This window comes from Calliopsis andreniformis, chromosome 8 (genome assembly GCF_051401765.1).
Source record: "Calliopsis andreniformis isolate RMS-2024a chromosome 8, iyCalAndr_principal, whole genome shotgun sequence".
In the NCBI taxonomy this organism is placed as follows: domain Eukaryota; kingdom Metazoa; phylum Arthropoda; class Insecta; order Hymenoptera; family Andrenidae; genus Calliopsis; species Calliopsis andreniformis.
The window spans coordinates 745,345-766,432 of record NC_135069.1 but is presented as its reverse complement, the minus strand read 5'-3'; the positions used below and the strand labels follow the sequence as shown (position 1 = coordinate 766,432).

Sequence of the window (21,088 nt, the reverse complement as noted above, 5' to 3'; positions counted from 1 at the left end):
CTGGCAGGAAGGACGAAAGGAAAGTCGACGGGCAGGAGACTAATGTCTGCTAATGTGGCTCCGCGAGTGGCAGGAGATAATGAAATTGTGGAGAGCGGCCTCGAACGTCTGAAGAAAGCCTTGCCACTAACCTTTCTCGTAGTTGATTTGCCTCTCCTGCTGCCTCGCGTTGTCGGCCGCGACCTTGAGCAGGCCCTGAATATTCCTGAGCAGGGTCTCCGTACTCGAGACCGAGGGATCTTGCCCGCCCTGAGAGACGGCCACAGCCGCGGAGGCGATCTGCGAGTAGTTCAGGGCCTGAGGACTTTCCGATCCAGGCGCAGCTAGCGGCAGATTCTCCGGCACGTCTGACAAATCTGAAACAGCAGAAACGATTGTTAGAGAGACGCAGCGGAGTCTTTCATCTGTCGGATACGTCGAGGCAAGATCGTTTACGAGCTTATTTAGCTCAAGATTTCTCGTTCGCGTCGTTATGCGAAAACGAGGCCGCGTTGGCAATAAATTTCGTTGGATGACCATGGAACAACGTTCGAGGGAGGTCTCTCGCGTTCGGCGGAGAGAAGACTTACAACGCGTGCGTGTTCCAGAGTCGTAATCCCGCGACGACTACTTGTTCCCCTTCGCCACGTCTCTGATTTAACGTCACCGTAGACGAATTAAATTCGCGAATTAAACGGCAGACGGAGCACGAGGCCGCGATTAGCCCGTGTACGAACCTGTGGCGGGGTGAGCGGACCTCGAACACACCGAATTGTCGTTCCTACCGAGAAACAGCGCCAGCATCCAGCCGCGCGATTTATCCTCGGCCGTCGCGCGAGACGCCGCGCCGCGCCGCGCCGCGGGATTTGGAGGGAAAATCCTCGCGAGATTCCTCGAAGAACGCGTGGTTCGAGGAACGGACAAGCCTCGTCCTTCCAAGATATCATCCACCTCTTCCTTTTGTCCGTTTCGCGAGCCGATCGTCGTCCAACGAGTTACGCTAAAAGGCGGGAGTAGTCTCGTTTATTCTCGCTCTATCGACGATTAGCCTGGAAGCATGGTTTTCGTCGTTCGAGGGAAAGGAGTCGGGGAATCGAAGGATCCGGCCGGGTCGCCAGAATAAAGGATGCCTTATGGTTATGGGCGAAGAGGTCCGGAGTGGCGAGACAAGACGTCTGCGTGGGTTCGCTGGTCTTAAGTGACCGTCCGACCGATCGAGCCCGTTCCGCGGTCCACGGCCCACACCGTGCCTCTGGCCCCGGCTGCTTTATGGCCAGTGATACGTGCTTTATTGTATCGTCTTTTAATTATCAGCGCGCACCTACAACGCCACGGCATTCGGTTACTTATTGCCATTGGCCGATTTAATGCTGCCGCGCCGGCACCTTTTGATAGTAGACTCTCTTCTCTACTCCCTTGCCCGCTGCCTACCCTCCGTTTTCTCTTTTCGCCTCTTTTCGCCTCTTTTCGCCTCTTTTCGCCTCTTTTCGCCTCCTTTGCCCACCGGTTCGCCAGGGTTGCTGTTCTTCCCCGACGGGAATGGGGACCCATTACAATTATCTGCGACAAGGGCCAAGGGCCAGCGCCGTTTGCGAAGATACGAGTCGCGGGGACGCGCGCGCGAGGTGGCGAGTCTCGCGACGTCGCTCGTTTCGGCATGCTCTCGATCGAACCGACGCTCCAGGAAGTCGAGCGTACCGGCCGAATCGCGGTAGATCGGATTCCAGGAACCGGAGCGAGATAGCGGCGCGTCTCATTAAATCAGAACTGCATTCCACGGGCGTGTACACTCCCACGGGCGTTCGATGGGGTTCTACTTCGATCACCGCGAGGAGCACCGTAGGTAGGATGTAGCCGATGCTCACGACACGCTGCGAGACACGGATTTCTTCCCTCCCCAGAGAGGTACACGAGCCCCCAGAATTTATACGTCTAACTCGTGTCTTTCCCGAAATTTAGGGGCCCGCTAATTCGAGGTTGCACCACCGCTCCTCTAATCTGCCCTGCACACCTCCTCGCTGCTGGCCCTTGCGTTTGCTTCGCGCGATGCAACTTCTCCCTGGAATTTCATGCTTCGATTGGGACGTGCCTCCACGGACCACTCGCCCGACCCAGACCCCTTCTCTCTCACATTCGAGGCAGACCATCCTCGGGCTCTAATTGGAGTCACCAATTAACGCACGACGCTGAGACAATCGGCGAATCGATTAGAAATCACCGCGATTATGACGCTTCGATGCGTCGAAGGGCGCGGGACAGGCGGCAAGATAGCACCACCGACCACGGACCAAGATGTTTATCTGGGCCCATCTTTCATTATTAAAACGAAACTAAATACCGAAGACGCGAGTCTAACGACCGGCTGTTGCGCCAGTGGTGCTTCCTTCGTGGCTACGCAAACTTCGCCAAGGTTGATCGGAACAAAACAACAGATTATCATTCAAACACACCCACACATGTCAAAACAATTCTCTCGTTACGGAGCGGTAAACATCGCGCATATATTTTTAATGAAATTCCTAGATTCGACTCACCTAAGAGTATCTATTCAAGAATGTAATACAATTCAGACCTTTTATCAAATTTATGTATCAGATACGATTAAGAGTCGACATTCGCGAGAATCTCGTATGTAATCGCGCCCCGAGATCGAGCATCTTCCCGCGCTCTATCGATCTTTAGATCCCGACTGTGTGTCGACAAGAAGAAATGGAAGAACGAAGAAGCATCGAAGATATATGGTTGAGTAAAAGATTCCCAGCCACAGTGGCGAAAATTTCAGGCTACGTTCGCCGGTGACGGACAAGTTTTGACAACCGCTGAGGCGAGAAGGCTCCTCTCGAGACGGCGCGATAGAGAAGACGAATCCCAGACCGTCGTTCTGCTCCGAGCCGAGATGATCGATGAGAGGGTCTGACCTACCAGTCGTCTCGGGGAACTCATCTTTAAACGCGGTCTGTCCGGTCGATTCGATATAATTATTTTACGTATGCGCGCCGCGGAAGGGGGGAACATCGTTTCGACTTTCGGCCACACGTCAAATCCACCGTCACGGTCTACCTGGCCCTAATTGATCGACCGATCGTCGGCCTGGGCCGTATCGACGCCTAGATCGCCGCGTGTTCCGCGCGAATCTCACCTTCGTCCTTCTCGTTGTCGTCGTCCAGCTCCTCCGACAGGTTATCGTCCTCCTCTTCGTCGTCTTGCGAACGGTGCGACGCCTCGGCCTCGCTTCCGGACTGCTCGCCCACGCTTCCGCTTCCCGCCGTCTTTGACAGGTTTAGCACAGGACTGTGGCCATTCGAGGAACCTGGCAACAAGAGGAAACTTTCATCAATCGATTCGGCATTCTTTCTTATCTTCGCCGCGATTCCGCCGCGATTCCGCCGCGATTCCATCGCGATAACCGCGAAAGACGAGAACGTGACTGCTGGTGACATGCCGATTGATGGATTTTATTTGCCTCCGCGCATCTCTGTTTGCCTGACTTAGACCGACCCATCCACTTTCCGCGGATATCTACCCGCTCCCTCTCCCCCTTCCTATTTCATGCCCTAGCATTTTAATCCTGACGTGGATAGATACTGTTTGGTCAGCGACGCACAACGGAATGACGCATCGCTCGGCAACCGTGTGTATTTCCTTGTCTCGTCTTCCGCGATTCTCCGAGCTTTTCGAGTCGTATCTACGCGTATCGGGTCGTCGAATTATTGTCGTTAACTTTTCCAGTTAGGCAGATTAAGCACGATCGAAGACCGCCCCTGAACCGAAATCTCTGAGTGGATCCAGGGACCGTCGATTCCGGAGGGCCCTCGATCGGATCGGAACACGATCGGATTCGAACTCGAAACGTCGAGTTTGTCGCTGATTGGAACGAACGAGGGAGAAGAGAGGGAAGGAATACCGCGTGCTCGCCACCAGCGGGATAAAAGGTTCGATCGGACGGATTAAAATATTACGGGGAATCAGAAGAAAGGCGGAGCCGCGAGCGGTGTCCCGTAACTCGATATCGGACTTAATCTCTTCGGCCTCCTAAACGCTGGCCCAGCGTTTCGACCAGCGACGAGAAATAAAGAAACCGAGGAAAGGACTGGTCCCGAGCGGACTGGCACGCTTGGTTAACTCGTCCTCGACGCGATCGACGATCTTTCTGCGTGGCCTGCCTTTCAGTTTCACCCCGAGTTTGCTCGAGATCGAACCAAACGCAAATTTAAACTTGAAATGTCCATCTCTGCGACGCGACGCGATGCGTCAAAACTTCTCTGGGCTGTCTCACGTGCACGTATTCTCTACAATCCGAGAAAGTTTTGTCGCGTTTCTTGGAACTACGCGGAACCCGATCCGGAGCTCGTTCGAGGCGATAGAAAAAACTCGAGTCAGCAAAAAACGGCGGACACTGTCCACGCGGCGAGTGGTCAATAGGGAAAGACTCCGCATCTGTGAACCGGTTTTTTCTACTACGCTGTCTTCCGCGAAGCAGAAAAAACGTGTTCACAGTTTTTTCTTGTGGCGTCTTCGAAGAGCATACGCGCGTAAAAAAAGAACTGAATCAGATGTAGTAGTTGTATCGGAGGTTCATGAATGGGAATTCATCGAGCGAATGACCTCCTATTCATTCTCACGAGAAAAATACGAAAATAAGTTGATTTACGATGGAATAGGATGCAGAGACTCTACTTACATATCTGCTTCTGTCGCATTACGAGCATACGTCGATATAGTTTGAAAGGGATGGTTTACTCGACCTGTGAGCTTTCGCTAGCAAAGGCCTCGAGTCACGAGAGTACGGGTCATCGAGTGGATGGATGCATCGGTGTACAGAGTGTGCACAGAACGGCGTGGCGCGGCGCGTAATAGGACTCACGGGCCCATAATACGACTCGGCGTTATTTGCCGCGTATTATCGACCGATTACTGTAATTACGGTAAACGAGCGTACGCGTATTTATCTTACCATTGTGCGAGCTCAGATCCCTGGGTTTTTGGTCCAATGCGAGTGCCCTCTCGGCGTCTCCTCTCTCCTCGCGGAGCCTGCAACCAGACAACCACACCAAGGATATAGCTTCAGCATTAATTCCGGAGGATTGAAATCGGCCGAGCGGAGGTGGACTCGGCCCGCGCAGGGCATTAATTAAATAATTATTCTAGTCGTCGGCCGATGGGACCGCGTAGGAAGATAAGTGTGGGTCTCCGTTCGATTATCGTCGTTAATCGAATCGCTTTTTTCCTCGATTTGTCGCGCCGTGCCTCGCTGCGACCCATCCTCTTCTTCCTTTCATTTCCTTCGATCGCGACAGGTACACCAATTCCGTCTCGCGAATTCGACACAAAACCGAGTCGGTTTAAATACTCGCGAGGCACGAGGCGACGATTCTTACCGGTTCCTCGAGTCGCGGGAGCGTCGCGGGAGCGTCGCGAGGCTCCCAGAGGCCTGCGCTGCCTTTTATTTCCTTTCGGTTTCCTCGAATGTTCGGCTTTACGAGGGGCCGTGGGCTCGTTAAGGCAAACAGCAGCGAGGCTTTATGCTCCTGCACTGCAGAACTTTTAATCTAGCCCCCCTGCATTGTTCGGCTCTCGCGATTCCAGTCAACTCGGTAGCACTGCCGAAATCGTTAACACTCGCGACTGAATGCCGAAGCAAAGGTAAACCGGCACACTGATTGCCGCGGGACGACCCGACTGAACGTTCGTAATGGGAGAGGAAGCCAACGAACAGGGAGGGAGAGCAAAGTTCTCGGTGACATTGCTTGGGATTCTAGAGCCCCCCGCCAAAACTTTTTTTTTGGAAACAATGACGTCGCAGAGTGAACGAATAACCCAAATAAAATTAGAAGAAAAGACAGTGGGGTCGAATGGAAGGGGGGTGTTATACCTGGGCTTTTATCGCGGAAGTTTACGGTCGAGGTCAGCCGCATATTCACGAATTTATCCTCCAACGAGCGTACCGAAAGAGAACGAAATGGGTGTTTCCTGGCCGATTAGACTTTCCCCTTCTCCTTCGGTCGTTGCTCCTTTCCTCTCCTTGCAAATTATTCTCTCGGGTATACTTTTTCCAGGCAACTCTCTCCGCGTGGACGCGAGGGGCGCCTCTTCGCGCCTCGAATCGAACCGCGGACCATTAAGTAAGAAGTTAATATCATTAAACATAATATTGGGCGCATCTGGGAGCCGCAGAGCACTTACCGATCCCCCGCCTCTCGAACCGCCTCCTCCTCAACTCGCCCCCGCGAACGAACCCGCGAGCTCGTCACCCGCCTACTCCTCGCTCTTCGGCTATCCCCTCGAACCTTAATTTTTTAATGAGAAAATGCTTTCAAAGAACCGGAGAGAAATACCGGTGGCGCGTCTACGAGCGATGAGTTATGGCCGCTCTGCCGAGTGGAACGAAGAGGACGGAACGATCTTTTCTTTTTCCTCTCGCTTTCTTCCAACCCACCCTCCTATCCTCTTAGAATTTCAACTGTAAAACACCCTCCCTCCACTATTGGATTTTTCTAAACAAGCACCATAATCATCATTGAATCACGACGTTTGGGCTCGCCTCCCGGCAACCATCGCCAATGAATAATAGACGCGTATCGGTCGCATTTGGTATCGTAACGACTTAATTTCGAGGATAATCAAATTTTAATTGGTAATACGAGTCGATTAAGACGGCCGATGAGTATCTCGGTCCGCCTTCGTTCTGAACTCGCCTCGCCCCCAAATCGTTCTTCGCCGATCCGGGGAATTCGGACGAGAAGGATGCGTGCAGGGAAAGCACGAAGAGAAACGAAGAGAAGGAAATGTCGAAAAGGCCGGGAGCGAGGGTGAGGGCCGATTCCTTTAGACGTCGTCGTAGTCGGCAACGAGGCAGGGTTATTAAATTTGTAATTAGTTGAATATTACGATGAGCGTCGCTGTGAGCACGCGCACGCGTCTACGTTTTCACGGTTTCAGCTTGAACGTTGCGTGCCGCGTTTACGCGCACCCGCGTGCATTTATCCGCGCGTTTACCAGACCTCGCGTGAGTAGACACCTAGACGCGGCCGAGTATAACCTTTACACCGCGTTAATACGTCATGGATTTCATTACGCGCGGCTACGGCTTTCCAGCATACGGAAACGCTCAGCCTGTAGTCGCGAATAATTAGCGAGCGCCGTCTTTCAGTTTCTGCAGCCTGCTCGTATAGTTTCTTGGAAGACGATGTTTCGACGCGCAGATCTCGTCGAGATCCTCTGACACGCTAAATCCTCGAATAAAGACAATATAGCTCACGTAGTCTCTATAGGAGGCAATTAATAGCTTCTCTTTTAGTACGAAGCGAAAAAGAAGACTGAAAAAGATTGCGACAAATGCAAGAAAAATTCCTACCCTTTGTCAGCGATAGAACCGTATCAATTCTCGACGCGTCCATTAACGTCCTTCAGAATGTACGGGGTTAATAAGACGAACGAACGATGCCCTTCTCCAGATCTTTGCCTTTAATTTTGATTCGATAATGACGAACTCTCGGCGGGGATTCCCTCCCCGATGCTCGGCAACGACTGCCCGGCGCAGCGGGAGTTCATTAAGAGGCGTATTTCGAACGCGAAGAAAACGGCCTCCGATTTTAGATCGCGAAATCGAGTAAGTCCGCGATTATCGATCGCCCAAAGGAGCATTCTCTCTACCGAGAGGTTACTGCGTTTCCGGATCGCGTATTCGCTCATCGTGTATCGTATTTTAATTGTACTTTCATTTCAGTCAACATTTTTGTCGACGATTGACCAGCCACACGCCTTTCAACGCACCCCACTGTAAGTTTAATCACGCTTGTGGAACTCGAGGCGCGATTACGTTACAATTCCGTTAGGTCGGGAGCAAGCGAGTCGCGAGAAGGATGACTCGATTCACCCCCCGAAATATCTGCTCCGAGTCGAAATAATAAACGAGCCATGGGGGTGGCGAAGGTGGCGCGGATGGCCTGGTAACGAGATCCAAAGTGCGCGGTACCGAAAACGTCGCCCTCAGCGCTGTGACATCCGAGGCGAAAGGGGTTCCTCCTTTCCACTGTCGTAACGAGTCCCGTCAGACCGAACCTTCATCCTACCATGGATATTCCTTATTTCGCCCCAGTCCTCGGACTTTCTCGACGGCACGCCGATAATTACGAGCGAAACGGCTCGTCGAGCGATCGTGTTACTAGAAGGATGGTAGAAACGCCGCGCCGTCGACGACTTTCGACGAGATCCTTTGTTTCTCCCGCAGAAATGGAGTTAATACGGATATCCCCGCGATATTTCCCCCTGCTCGTGGCACGAGGTCGGAAAGGAAGCGGCTAATTCAAACAAATGAGACGACGGGCGAGACTCGGGAAAATATGAGAAACATAATTCAAGATAGAGGCACGGTGGTGGCGGCGGCGGGGAGCAGAAATTGCTTCGCAGATCGACGAGAGAGGAGGCGGTCGTGGCCGAGCCGAGACGACTGTCAGGACGGCTGTTCCTTCGCTCGGAATAAAGGGCCACGGGAATCGAATTACACTCGATCCTGTCACCCACGGTCGGCTTTTCGATTTCTGCCAGATCCTCGGAAATATTATCCGACGTATCGGCAGACGGACAACATTTATCAAACGGCGCGCGATCGCTCCTCGGGGGAGCCTCTCGCCGATTCAATCAGCAGATGCCTGAGATTCCTGCTTCTCCTAGTCCTCGATCAAATCGATGTCGACGAATAAGGCGGCCGAACAATCGCTTTCTCTTCTCATTTCTCTTCTCATTTCTCTTTTGATTCGCTTCAACGCATCGATAATTATCGAGAGAAATGTAGGGACATTATCGCCGGTGGATTAGTGAAGTGAATTTCAGCCGTAAATGCTTTCCCCGGAGCTTCACGGAACAGCTTCCATACTTATGCAGATTTGGTAACGCGCTTAAAGTTCAGCGAGTCCCACCGTGGAAGGGGAAGACCTCGTCCCTCTGGCACGGTAGCGCGTTAATTGCGACGTTTACGCGAGTTCATTGTCGTTCGGGGAATGATCTTTTCGGCTACTCACGACAATGACACCGTACGCGAGCTTTCCACGCCGAGGGTGAATCAACGTTACGCTCTAGCCCCTTTTATCTCCGTTTCGAATTCTCGGCGCCTGCTCTCTGCTTGGCTCTCTCTCTTTCTCTCATTGTCAGCCTGTTGGTCTCCTGCTCGGGAGGTGGGCGCGTGCTGGCGCTCCGAGCCAGCAGGTTTCTTCTTCCATTTCCCGCATCGCGCCAGACACCCTTGACTAATAGATCTCAGCGGCAGTCACGACACAATCGGGTGCAGACTACCGTTGCTAACTTCATATCAATCCGTGGATTCCGGGCCCTCGTGGCGGCCGTCTCAGCTTGCCCAACGAGTCGTGATAAATGACGGGGCCCCGGCGACGATTGAGATTAATTTCTCGGCGTACATCTTGCAGCAGGCTTTAATACGCTCGCGGTCAAGTTGATCGGGGCTAGCAGCGGCGGGCGTAGCTCCGTGTTCGGGAAATTGCCGACAGGGAAGAAACAGCCAACACTCGCGCGGCTGTCCTCGAAAAATCATTTCAATTCCACCGTCCGCCTCCCCAGTTCTTGATCATTTTGCCGAGCAATCGATACTCGAGTATTCGAGAAGAGAGAAAGAGACGGAGCGGGAGGGGTGAAGGACGAACACGGTCGACGAAAGGTCTCCTTACGTGCTCCCCCTGGCACGCCGCGGCGCGGGCGAACCGGCTAATTATGTATCCCCTGCGGGACCCCCGCAGACAGGAAATGAGACTACCCGAGTTTCTATTCGTTCCATATACACGTACACGCGTGCACGCGTCGGTACGCGTAAATACGTAGAGGAGAGGAGTGCTCGCTTAAAACGCCCGGCCTGGAAATACAGTCGGATTAAGCCAGGCCGGGGATATCAGATACGACGCCGGTGATAACCTCCGACTTTATATCCGCGCAGGACAGCGGTTTAATTAGACGACGCCCGAGATTCCGCCTAGAAACGTTGATCGAGCTAAATTGTTTTCTCAGTATCGCGCTCGCTCGCTACCTTTGTCGTCGACTACCGCGGCCTTTCGCTCCTTCCTCCCTCGCTCGCTCTCCTCCCCTGCCCTCCTTCGCCTTCTCTATTTCGCTTCCGAATGGCTTCCGGGGCTGCCGAGGGAAGACAATGCCGATCGACTATCCAGATAACCGGCCGTTTAGACGAACGACTTCTCCGGCTCGATCTTTCGAGCTGGCGCGCGCACGCCGCGACGAGCGCGAGCATGACGAACGAGGAACGAACCCACCTTCTTCATGGATTTAGCCTTCTCACCTCTCTGTCGCGGAAAAGAACGATCGTTGAGAAAAGGGAACGGCTCGAGAGGCTGTCCGATAGATCGAGGCGAGATATAAGAGTCACGAACGCGACGACTTTGCCTCGTGGCTTCGCGCCTCTGCTCGCGTGGCGGCCCATCACGCATAGACGACCAGCTGTGACGAGTAATTGTTTGTTTAGAGCGGTTTTTATTCGACGAGTCCCTCGGTTTCAGTCTCGCGAATCTAACTCTTTCTTGCGTTACTTTTTCTGCCCCCTCTTAAACCTTTCACGATATCAGATTAGAGGAAAAAGAGTGGGAGGAACAAAATGCGAGCGTACTGGCCACGTTTCCTCGACCCTTAATAACAAGTCGTAGATGGCAGGGAGGAGAAGCAAAACGTGTTAGCGAAATCATTTATTCGAGGGAAGATAGGCGCGTCCGCGTGGTTCGCTGGATCGCGTTTGTGGACGATACGTCATCCCCGTCGTCGGGGGCTGACGTTCGCCCCCTCGCACGAGCGAGAAAGCCTCGAAAGCATTTTTCAATTCCGCGAAACTTTACGATAGATATCTTCCCCACGAGAGAGGCGGCCGCTCGCCGGCTCGGCTCGCTTCAACCAGAAACATTTGTACATAAATCTGAAAATTATGAGCCCTCGTCGTTTCCCCCGGCTGTTCGCTGCTCTTGCATCCCCCGTAGCTGGTCGGCCATATGCCTGCCAACGCGTAACGGAGAGATAACGCCGAGGGTAACCCCTCGTGGTGGCAACCGCAGTCGCACGGCTGCGTATGCGCGTCGAACTGCAGCCTTAGATCGCGCTCCTCCCACCCCGACACGCCATGCCACGCCACGCCGATCCAATCCCAAAAGCCTCAGCGTATAAATCAAGATTCGTGGAAAATAAAAATCACTTTCGCGGTGGCCCGACCGATTAAGGGCCATCGATGCTCGCTCGGAGAGCAAAGGTCCCAGCCTCCACTCCCTTCTGCGTTCAGAGGAGAGAAGGAGAGAGCGCGAGACGAGGCTTATCGCGGTTTCGAATGGACCGATTCCACGGGGATCGTGCCACCGAATGGCAATCCTCCCGTTTTTACCCCAGTTTCGTTCCCTTGTTCGATGTTTTTTACGCGTTCTCTCCCTTTCTCTGGCTCAAAGTGCTTTGCGATCTTTGCCCGACCAGCGTTGTCTTGTTTCCCTGACTTTTCTTCCTACCCCAGCATCCAACATTTCATTTAGCCACTGTATCTCGGCGTTGGCAATACAAATGGACGTCGATGCGCGAGTCGAGAATCAGGAAAAGGACGGGGAGTTCTGCTTCCTACAAGGCTTACTGAACGCCTCGATGCTCAGCCGCCAGGCAATACGCAAATAAACTCACCGATCCCCTTCGTATACCCTCCACCTATCGCCCCTTTGGTCGCGTCCTTCACTCGGAGCTTGCCTCGGGAGTAGATCGAAGGAAAATATGCCGAACGAGAAAAATAAAGGGCGATCGAAGGGGTGGAAGAAGAGGACGGCTCGTAAGATCGCCCACCTCTTCCAGCTGAAGAAGATTCCGAAGCGTTCCCGAGAAAGAAATCTCTTTGGGGAAAAAAGCTACCGAACGATCTGAAAAGGAGAAAATACAGGCCACGCGGGATGATCGTTTATCGGGGCGAGACCGATATCTCGGCCCGTCGAAATCTGCTCCTCCGCGATAGAGCGCCCCGCGTCCCCTATTCTCGATCGAGGCTGCCGCGTCGTATATGGGCAACGCGTGTGCGAAAATACACGCGTAAAAGGTCGCTTATCAGGTTTGCGCAAGAATAGGATTCGACGACGCTTCCGAAAGCCATAACCGAAACGGTAACTGCCACCCTCTGACTGATCGAACTTATTCTTTTCCTCCGTTCCACCAGCAACCGTCGACCGTTCTACTGTCGTCGCGGCACGGTTTTGTCGATAATGCCCGACAAGTCAGATGGGGGACAACGCACTATTTTTCTGGAAAATTGAATAGACAAAATCGAATATTTGCCTACTGAACCTCGCTTCCCTCTCGACACCGTCAAACTTCCTATCTCTTTTCCCCAGTTGCCTCTTTGCGTGGGGAACGCTTATTCCTCGCTTATTCCTCGCAAACGCCAAATGGAAGTGGATACAACTACTATCTCACTCTATGAACGACCTTCGTCTCCGAAACTAAGGGAAACTGGTCCCGTCTCGAAAAACAATTACTCTGGACATGGTGCGCGCAAAAATAAAGGGTGTCGCGCTTAATTACGTGAAAGATTCGCAGAGGCGTCAGCTCAGTCGTGAGCGAGCACGCACAACAAACGAGTCGCGTTGTGCCCGGCGTTCACCTTCGCGCTTTCTCATCAAGCTCCGCTTAATTTCTAACCCTTTTCGCCCTCGGCCGGAGAAGGGTGGGCAGGAACGCGGGCGAGAGAGTATATTAAGCGACACTCGGAATTACAAATAACAAATTGCAATTTGATTCCCCGCACGCTCTCGGCACTCATACGGATGGGCTGTTTCGTCGGGGCCGAGGGCGCAATTTATCATTAGCGCCGACAATTTCGTCGTGACGGGCTTCCGATTCCCAATTCCGCTCGAGGGGACGAGGTCTCTCCGTTGGAACGAAGACGGCGAGACAGAACGCGCGGGAACTCGCCGCTGGCCCGAAACGAGCCGCGAAATGAGCCGCGAAACTCGACGACTCCACGAACCCAGCAGCGCGCGCGATTTCGAACGAACGCGATCGAGGGGGTCAGGGGTAGAGAAGATGAGACAGAGAGAACCCCTGAAAGGGCGAGAGGAGCAAGAGGGGAGAGAGCGAAGCGCGGAGAAAAGAGGGCTGGGCTAGGGTTGACGGGGGTGAGCGGAGCGGTTTATATGGCTAAAGGCGCATCCCCCGAGCCGTATCGATCGTTGACTTTAAAATTCAAAGAGACCGACAATAGCTTCCCTTTCCGCCCGAGCCTCTGTACTACAATATCATATTCCGTTCCTTTCGTTTCATTGTCTGGTAAAGCCTGCGCTAATAATAAAAGATTGCTACCCTGGAAGCTATGCCTACAGAGAGCGCTCGCGCGTGGGAGAGAGAGCGAGTCGATGCGATGGGGTGGCAGGGAGGCGCAGCAGAGATGGAGAAAGAAAAGCCGAGCGCGGAAGAGAAAGGGAAGAGAAGGTACAACGGTAAGAACCGGGGTCGGACTCCAAGAAGTCTTCCCAACTTCGGTTCTACATCATCCAGATAGTCGACCCATAATGCTCCGCGGAAAAGTTGTTCGAATTCTGCGCGAATTTAATATGCTATGAACGACCACCTTTTGTACTCTTTTTGTGCACTGATTTTTTTCCTTCTCGTCCCACGCGTTGTCCAGATCTCTTTCGCAGAGATTCGATGTTTTTTCCAGATTAAATCTCTCGGGTAGCTAGGATTACCAATTATAGGACCAATAACCTCGTTGTCTAAAAGAAAGAGAGTAAGAAAATGACGAAGAGAAATTAAGAGGAAAGACCGTGGTTGAATTACACACGTAACAGGAACCGGTATACATAGAGAAAGATATTTGTCAAGGGTGGAGGGAAGAGGGGCGCGTGGAATCAAAGGGGACGTAACAATGGACGATGATATTAAATCATAAATGTAAACGAAGATGGCAAGGGGATGGGCGAAACTCTGCACTCGCTGTCCGATAATGAAACTTTCCAATCCTCGAGCGAAGCTAAAAAGGCACGTTAGCGATAATCGCAGCTAGTACTTGCGCCCACGATTTCCCAGAAAAATCTATCTAAACGAGCGATTGCTCGACATGGAAAAAATATTAAGATTTGAAAATTTTCCGCCAAAAGAAGATATTGGCACATTTGGCTTGGCAAGTTCTACGAACTGAAGAGCTCTCCTCGTCAGCTTCAAAGTAGTATGTCGAGGTCGTCGCGTATCCGATAGTCGCAACGACAGAAGCATAGCTTCCACCGATGGCGTAGAAACGCGCGTGCAACGCGATCGCGTCGCGAGCAGACGCGCACCTGAGCCGAGATTAAACGTTTCGAGGGATACGAAATGAAATATTTAGCGATCCACCGAGGTTCAAACGAACGCCTGGTCGAGGTCCCTATTCCCTTTGTCGGCGTGCACCAGCCATCGAACCAGGCTGGAATGCGCTAACCCCTTGTCTCCACGTGGCTCGCGACATCCTTTAAACTCACTGTCATGCTTTTCTATTCGGTGATCCACTGGCCCTCCCGTTTCCATCGACCAGGCCGTGCAGAAATTCCGAGTAGGAAAGCATAAATGAAAAACGTATGAGGCGCGAGAGAGGCGAGAGAAAAGCGAGAAAGAGCGAGAAAAAGCGAGAAAAAGCGAGAAAAAGAGAAAGAAAAGAGCGAAAAGTGCGAGTCAGGTAAGGGGTGGCAGCGAGCGGATGAATTAAGTCGTGCGAAAATGCTCGCGATAGGCAGCGCGGTGGTTAGATCGATCGGGTGAGTGTTTCAACGAGTGGAACGAGGCAACGGGTGGAGGACGCTGAATGGACCGGATTGAAACGTCGACGGGGTGAATAGCGGTTTCAAAGAAATACATTAGCGCAATGTGAAGGGTTACTTGAAAATAAACTGGAATAACCGAGTGAGCGCGGCCGCTTATCCCGCGGCTACCGGTGCTCGATCATTCTTTCAATGCGGCCACGTCGCTATTCCACTCTGCTTCCACAGGCTTCGCGAGATTTTTCGCGCCTCGACCCCAACCCCTCTTTTCTCACCCGCCCCTGATTTCCCAATACTCTCCCTCGCGAGTAACGACCCGTAATTCGCGCGACTTCGCGAAAGGAAATCGCAGAGTCCGCGGGCCGAAACGAATCGGCAGGACGGAGCTGACTAACGGTCAAGCAGGTGCATTATTCGAGCGAATGGTTTACGAGAATTTTATTGTCGGCCCCCGGTGTTCAGCGGTCGTATTTAAGGTTTTATCCCGCCGCCGCGCTGCGTCGCCGCGCTGCGCCGCCTCCGTTTCGCCTCTCGTGCCTCTTCTTTCCATCTCTCTCCCGAGAAAGGGTAAGGATTTTATTCTTCGACCGCGTAAAAGGGCTACGACGAGGAGCCCTCTGTTAGGATCGTTTCATAAAAGTCGTCTGGCACCATTCGTTCCCGTAGATTATTGCTCGGAGCGCGAGCCGGTACCGACGCGTTATTTTATTTATTATTTCACATTCAAGACGCGTCATCGTTCGACGCAGGATTAAGGCGGACTTGTATACCTAATGAACGAGAAGTCTCGTTTCGCGTCACCTCTCGGACCAGTATTGGTTTATGTATTTCCCTCTGAACCGTTCCCATGCTCACTTTAATTAACGCTGCGCCGAAACGCAACTCGTCGATTCGTTTGCCTCCCGGTTTCCCCATAGCGGCACGATTCTTATTTCACGCGTGGCGTGGGGAAGAAAACGAAATCACCCTCCCGAGAGGGAGAGGAGTGGTCGTTAGGTATGTCGACGAAACTAAGGAACCCCGTGTCCGCGCGTGATCGCGTTAGGGCGACTAGGGAATCGCGTAACGTATTCGAAGGAAAGCAGAAGGAGGACAACGAGGAAGGTAGCAGCTGCGACATCGCGAAATTACGAGCTGCCGGTGGAAGTGGTCGTAGTCGCTCCTCAGAGGAAGCGTTGACAAATGACGGAGGCAACTTTTATTATTTTAGATGTCGGCCCATCAGAGAGGCACACGGGCGCGCGTGGTTACGACTCCGCGAACCGTCTTCGAGGATGTGTTTTACATACATTCTACAACGGTCCCCGAGAGCGTGGTACGCACCCCTTGACAAATGGCCCCGGGGTTTTATTAGACCAACTTTTTAAGCTACTCCCTCGACGAAGACGCGAAGCTTACGAGAAATAAAGATAAAGCCCGGCCGACCTCGCCCCGGATCTTCCTGTCGGCGGCGGCGGAGGCGGCGGAGGCGGCGGAGGCGGCGGCAGCAGCCACGGTCGATCGTTGTTTCATTTATTTAGGAACTAAGTGGAGAAAGAACTTTACTACGATGCTACGTTACAGTCATCGTAATTATTTCAACGGGAAAATGAATTTGACCGAAGGATCGCGAGGCAGCAAGAAACAGAAGACACGAACGAAACAGAATTTAGTATACGTCGTGTACGATAGCCATCGGAAGATCGCGTTGGACTGACGGACTCGAATTTCCGTGAGCGGAGTCGAGGCGTAACACCGTGGCGAGGGAAAAAAGTCGAACGCACGTTTCGCTCGAGAACATATTTACGCCGTCGATGACAAATGGTTTTTAGCGGCGCGGTGGTGGGTGGGTGGATAGGAGAAGTTCGGGACACCCGCTGCACTCCCGGAGGGGCCGCAGAGAGCGAGGGATCGTCCGTGTGAGAGGGGCTGAGGCGGGGGAGAGGAAGGAAAGTGGTTCGCAGATGCGCCGTGACTGATGGTCCCTACTTCCAGATGTACTATACACCGCGCGGTACTTTTATCGGCGCTTGTTTGTTCAGCGAGTTTCGAAATACCAGTAGCAACGGCGCGGCGTGGCGTGGCGTGGCGTGGCGTGGCGTGGCGTGGCGTGGCGTGGCGTCGCGTCGCGTCGGCCTGGATCACGGATAGCAGAGAGAGAGAGAGAGAGAGTAGCCTGAACGCGGACGAGTACGATAGAGAAGAAACAGAGTCGTTTAGAGGCGAAGGCGGTAGAGGGAGGAAGGAAAACGAAGCGGACTGCAATTACCGTCGACGAAGAGAAGAAAAAATTGATGGTTGTATCAACGACGATACACACGTGTATTTACGTGTCGCGGCCGCGACGTTAAGGCTTTCGTCGTGCGCGATGATGGACGTCTATCACGTGAGACAACGTTCCAAGCATTCGACGCTTCGTTTTCTCGCTCACCCTTCGCCGCGCTTCTTCCGGACGAGCCGTCGTTCCTCGCCTTTATATCAGCTCATCTTCCTGAGTAATGCGGTACCGCCGAGGTCTCAGCCGGCGAGGAAATAAAATTCGACGCGACGCGTTCGTATCCCGTTGGTAGAAACATCAGCGCGAGCGAAATCTTCTTCGAGCCGCTTATAGACGTAGACGGAAGATTTCTCTGTTTCTCCGCCACGCGATAAATCAGAAAAGAGCGTCGAGGGCTCGATCTCTGTTCGAACGGAATTGAAAAGCGGGGAGCTCGAAGGGTAGCGAACGAAGGACGGAAAGGGTTTCCAAAAGGGGGCAAAGTGGATCGGCGGATTTCGGACGATCAATTAATAAGAGGAGGATCGGCCACTTTTCACCGCGGTCGGAGGGAAGAGCCAGAGCCGCTCCCACGCATCCCTATGTAAATTGAAGAGGTTACACGGTTTTACATATTTCAACAGATTCGCGGGGTGAGGGGTGGGGCACGGTGGGGCAGGGAAGACGCGGGAAAAAGTGGAGGGACGTGAAGAGCGCCCGGTGGCCACTCGAAAACCGCGGGCGAAGCGTTTTGTCGAGTGTTTTATGGAAAGCTTTAGAATTGTAGATTTTCTCTCTCACCGCTTCAGCACCGCTGCGGCCGGATTTATGGTAGCCGCGGCGCGAACCTAGGAGACCGTGCGGCTGCTACTTTCAGCGACCAAGCTCGATAATATAAAAGGATATTATTTAAATTCTCGAAAATTTGCTTCTCCACGCGTCGAGTCGACCACGGCCCGTTGTCACCAGTCGCTTTTTCGGCCTCCTTCCGCATAATTCGCGTCAAACACACTTTAGAACGATGATCAATGGACTGAGGTGGCGGCTGGACGCCGTCTCGAGGGGCGAGGAACGCCTCTATACCGTTTGCTATTGGATTTCAATTGGGAAACGATTACTCCCCCAGAGTGACCGTTTCGGCTCGTTTGTCATCCGCATTTTCGTTTCCACTTTCTCGCCACGATATCGTCGAATCAATGGTTCGTTCGCTGGGCGACTTGTTCTTCCCCTTGCGAAGAGCGAGCGATGGAAGGAGGTGGATTTTCGTCGGCGACTACGAATCGGTCCGTAACCTTTAACCCGGGTCCGCTGTGCTTAGCGACGAGGGTTGCGCGTATTTGTCGAGAGCTGGCCTCGCTGGCGTATCGTAGGTACACACGCACCCTTCGACGCGCGCTGTCAGGGGTCCGCGTTTCAGCGAGGCACAAGGTAAGCCGCGGCGCGGTGCGCGGCGCGGCGCGCGGCGAAACCACCGACCGAACGGACACTGCAAATATTAGTTCATTACCAAAAGTGCCGGCGAAACCGGCAGGACTGCAAACGGTAGCGCCATGGAACCGCAGGAACGTTCGTCCGCGGTTTATTTAACGACACCCTTCCACTGCTTTTCAATTAACCTCCCCACTTCTTCTCCACCCTCTTCCATTCGACTTCTGCCCCCTCCTAGCCTTTTCTCTCGCGCGGTCTGAATTCTAAGCCTCCTCGATGAGGAGCTGACGAACGACACGAAGAATTCGATCGACCGGAAGTTTGCCGAATCGCATGGCCTGCGATCGTAAATAAGAGAGCCGGATCCACGCGTAGAACAGCTAGAGGCTGCGTGCAGGCTGTCGTGCGTGCGTGCGCGACCGAGGAGCCCCGCTACGTAATATACTGGCGTGCCCCTTCGGCGCACCGCCGAAGGGAGACCATTTAATAACAATATATCTTTCCCGTCGCGAGAGTGCACGAGAACCGCGTCGAAATAAGGAGGACTAAGGGCGACTGCCAACAAAGATATTTCACCATTAGAATCGGTATTTTCTCGAATTAACGCGAGGTCCTGGCTCCGCTCTGTCAGGGGCGTAGTTCTTTCCGGTCTAGTCGAAATTGCTACGAAGACAGCGATACGATAATGTATGGGAAACGATTGGACGAAGCATAACGAGACGGCTTCTTTCGTCGAGAGTCGAGAGAGACAAATTGGAGATGGGTACCGTAAGCTCGTTAACTTCGATACTCCCACGAAGATCGCGCGTTCCCGAGCAGGGACGAGCTCGAAGAAAATAGCTGAGCGCTTACCCGGATCGCCGTGGAAAAAATCGAAAGACGATCGATGGAACGAAGAGAAACAAGGTGGTTGACAATTTCACGGTACATTAGGGGGCTGTGGGTGGCAGCCGAGTGTCGCGTATGCCGCGACTAATTATGTTTTTAATTAATCATCGTTTCGTCGCGCACTCGAGCCAAAGTTTACTCGGCTATGCTCGTTACCGCGCGCTAATAACACTATCCGTCGAAGCAACGCGACAACATGTCCGCCCTCCGAGGACGAACTTGCTCGTTATCTCCCTTCGACTCGACGGCTATCGAAATAGTCTTGGTGGGTTCAGCCGCCTCGCGGCGTAAATGACCCGGAAACCATCACCGAAGACGCGCTTTTCTCGTAGCGCGGCAGGGCTGCTTCTTCCCAAAAATAATCTCGATAGCCGCGGAGCGGCGCGAGCAAAAAGCCTCGTTAACGACTAGGCGTTAATTATCGGTTCAACGTCGGCGGGATTGTGACCACGTGCGACGATCAACCTGCGCCGCCGCGATTAATAATTCAGCGTGTCGAGTTGAGAAAATAAAGGTAGCCAAAACGGCACGCAGTTGACGGTGATAGCTCTCTCTTCGCGATCCCTGGACGCGGCAGGTAGTACCTTTCCCTTTAAGTGGAGCCATGCCCAGCTGGAACGCGAACCAATTTGTCCGGACCGCAGTAGGATTGTGACGTAATCGACGATCGTCGTGATCGTGGCCGTATCGTTTCGCAACAGGGTTATTAGGAGGGTCCGTTTTCGGGTCAGAACGTTTGGCACGAGCGATCGATTCGGGGAACGAGTTGACGCGACTGTTCAACGAAGAATCCTGTCGCACGACCAAGAATTCTTGTCTAGACGATCGTCTTATTCCCCTGCGAGACTATCGTGTCACGCGAGCAGAATTAAGGATCCTCGATCGATGCAATAAAACGAGATACGAAACACAGGTAGAAGAAAACGGACCTTCTACTCTTCCCCTGGCACAGCATCCCAATCAAAAGTTTATAATTATCGGACCTCTACATTGAAGCTTCACATTACCGATATCGCACGTAAGGAGTATGCGACTTGGCCAGGCCGTGTGATGCAAAGAGGCGCGCCCGCCATAAAGTTAAATATCGCCTGGAGAAATGTACATCGGTGGGTCTTCGTAAGAAACGAATGGACCAATTGGAAGAAGTCGGTTCGAGCAGAAGAACTGCCGTGACTAATACGCGCTTGGTCCGATCGGCTCGTATCCCAGTCTGTCATTAATTTCGACTCGCTGTTACGCGTGATTCTGCCGTGAATCACGGGGATCGAAAACGATCGAACGCGTTCGTTGGAATTCAGAGTGAATGGCGGAGGCTTTCGGACGGAAGCGTAATTGGCACATCCGGTGGTTACGGGACAAGCGCTGACAAGCCGACGCGTCGAGCCTAAGCGTACGGAGGTATTAATCATAACGCGCGTATTTGCACGCGGGATGCGGCTTAGATGCGTGCGTGCGTGGCTGCGTGGCTGCGTGGCTGCGTGGCTGCGTGGCTGCGTGGCTGCGTGTCGACCCGCTGACAGTTCGTTTGAACGCAATTAGCGTGCCGCTTGATAGTTGCCGGCTTAACGCGCTCGCTATCGCGACAACGATCATCGAATCGAGTTAACAGTTTCGTCGCGCCTCTCGCGGCCGTGATCACGGGTCCGTCTCGCTACGCCGCGCCGCGCAACGCATTTTCGATGCATCGCGCTCGCCCCTTTGCCACCTCGCGACGAGACAAGTAGACGATGCGAGGATGAAGAATCGAATAGGTCGTTGCGTGCTCGTCGAGGGTGAGCGAGGACCGAGTGCGCGCGAAGAT

General features: G+C 53.1%; 1 protein-coding gene across 4 annotated transcripts in view; it reads right to left on the bottom strand.

Annotated features, from left to right (window-relative positions):
- The window catches only part of Dac (dachshund family transcription factor), a 122,625-nt gene that overhangs the window by 41,000 nt on the left and 60,537 nt on the right, over positions 1-21,088 (bottom strand). For all 4 annotated transcript variants that reach the window (XM_076383251.1, XM_076383254.1, XM_076383253.1 and 1 more), the window contains 3 exons: positions 4,934-5,010; positions 3,119-3,289; positions 132-356 (listed from right to left, as the gene is read on the bottom strand). In XM_076383251.1, the coding sequence (XP_076239366.1) occupies positions 132-356; positions 3,119-3,289; positions 4,934-5,010 (473 nt within the window). The remainder of the gene's footprint in view (positions 1-131; positions 357-3,118; positions 3,290-4,933; positions 5,011-21,088) is intronic.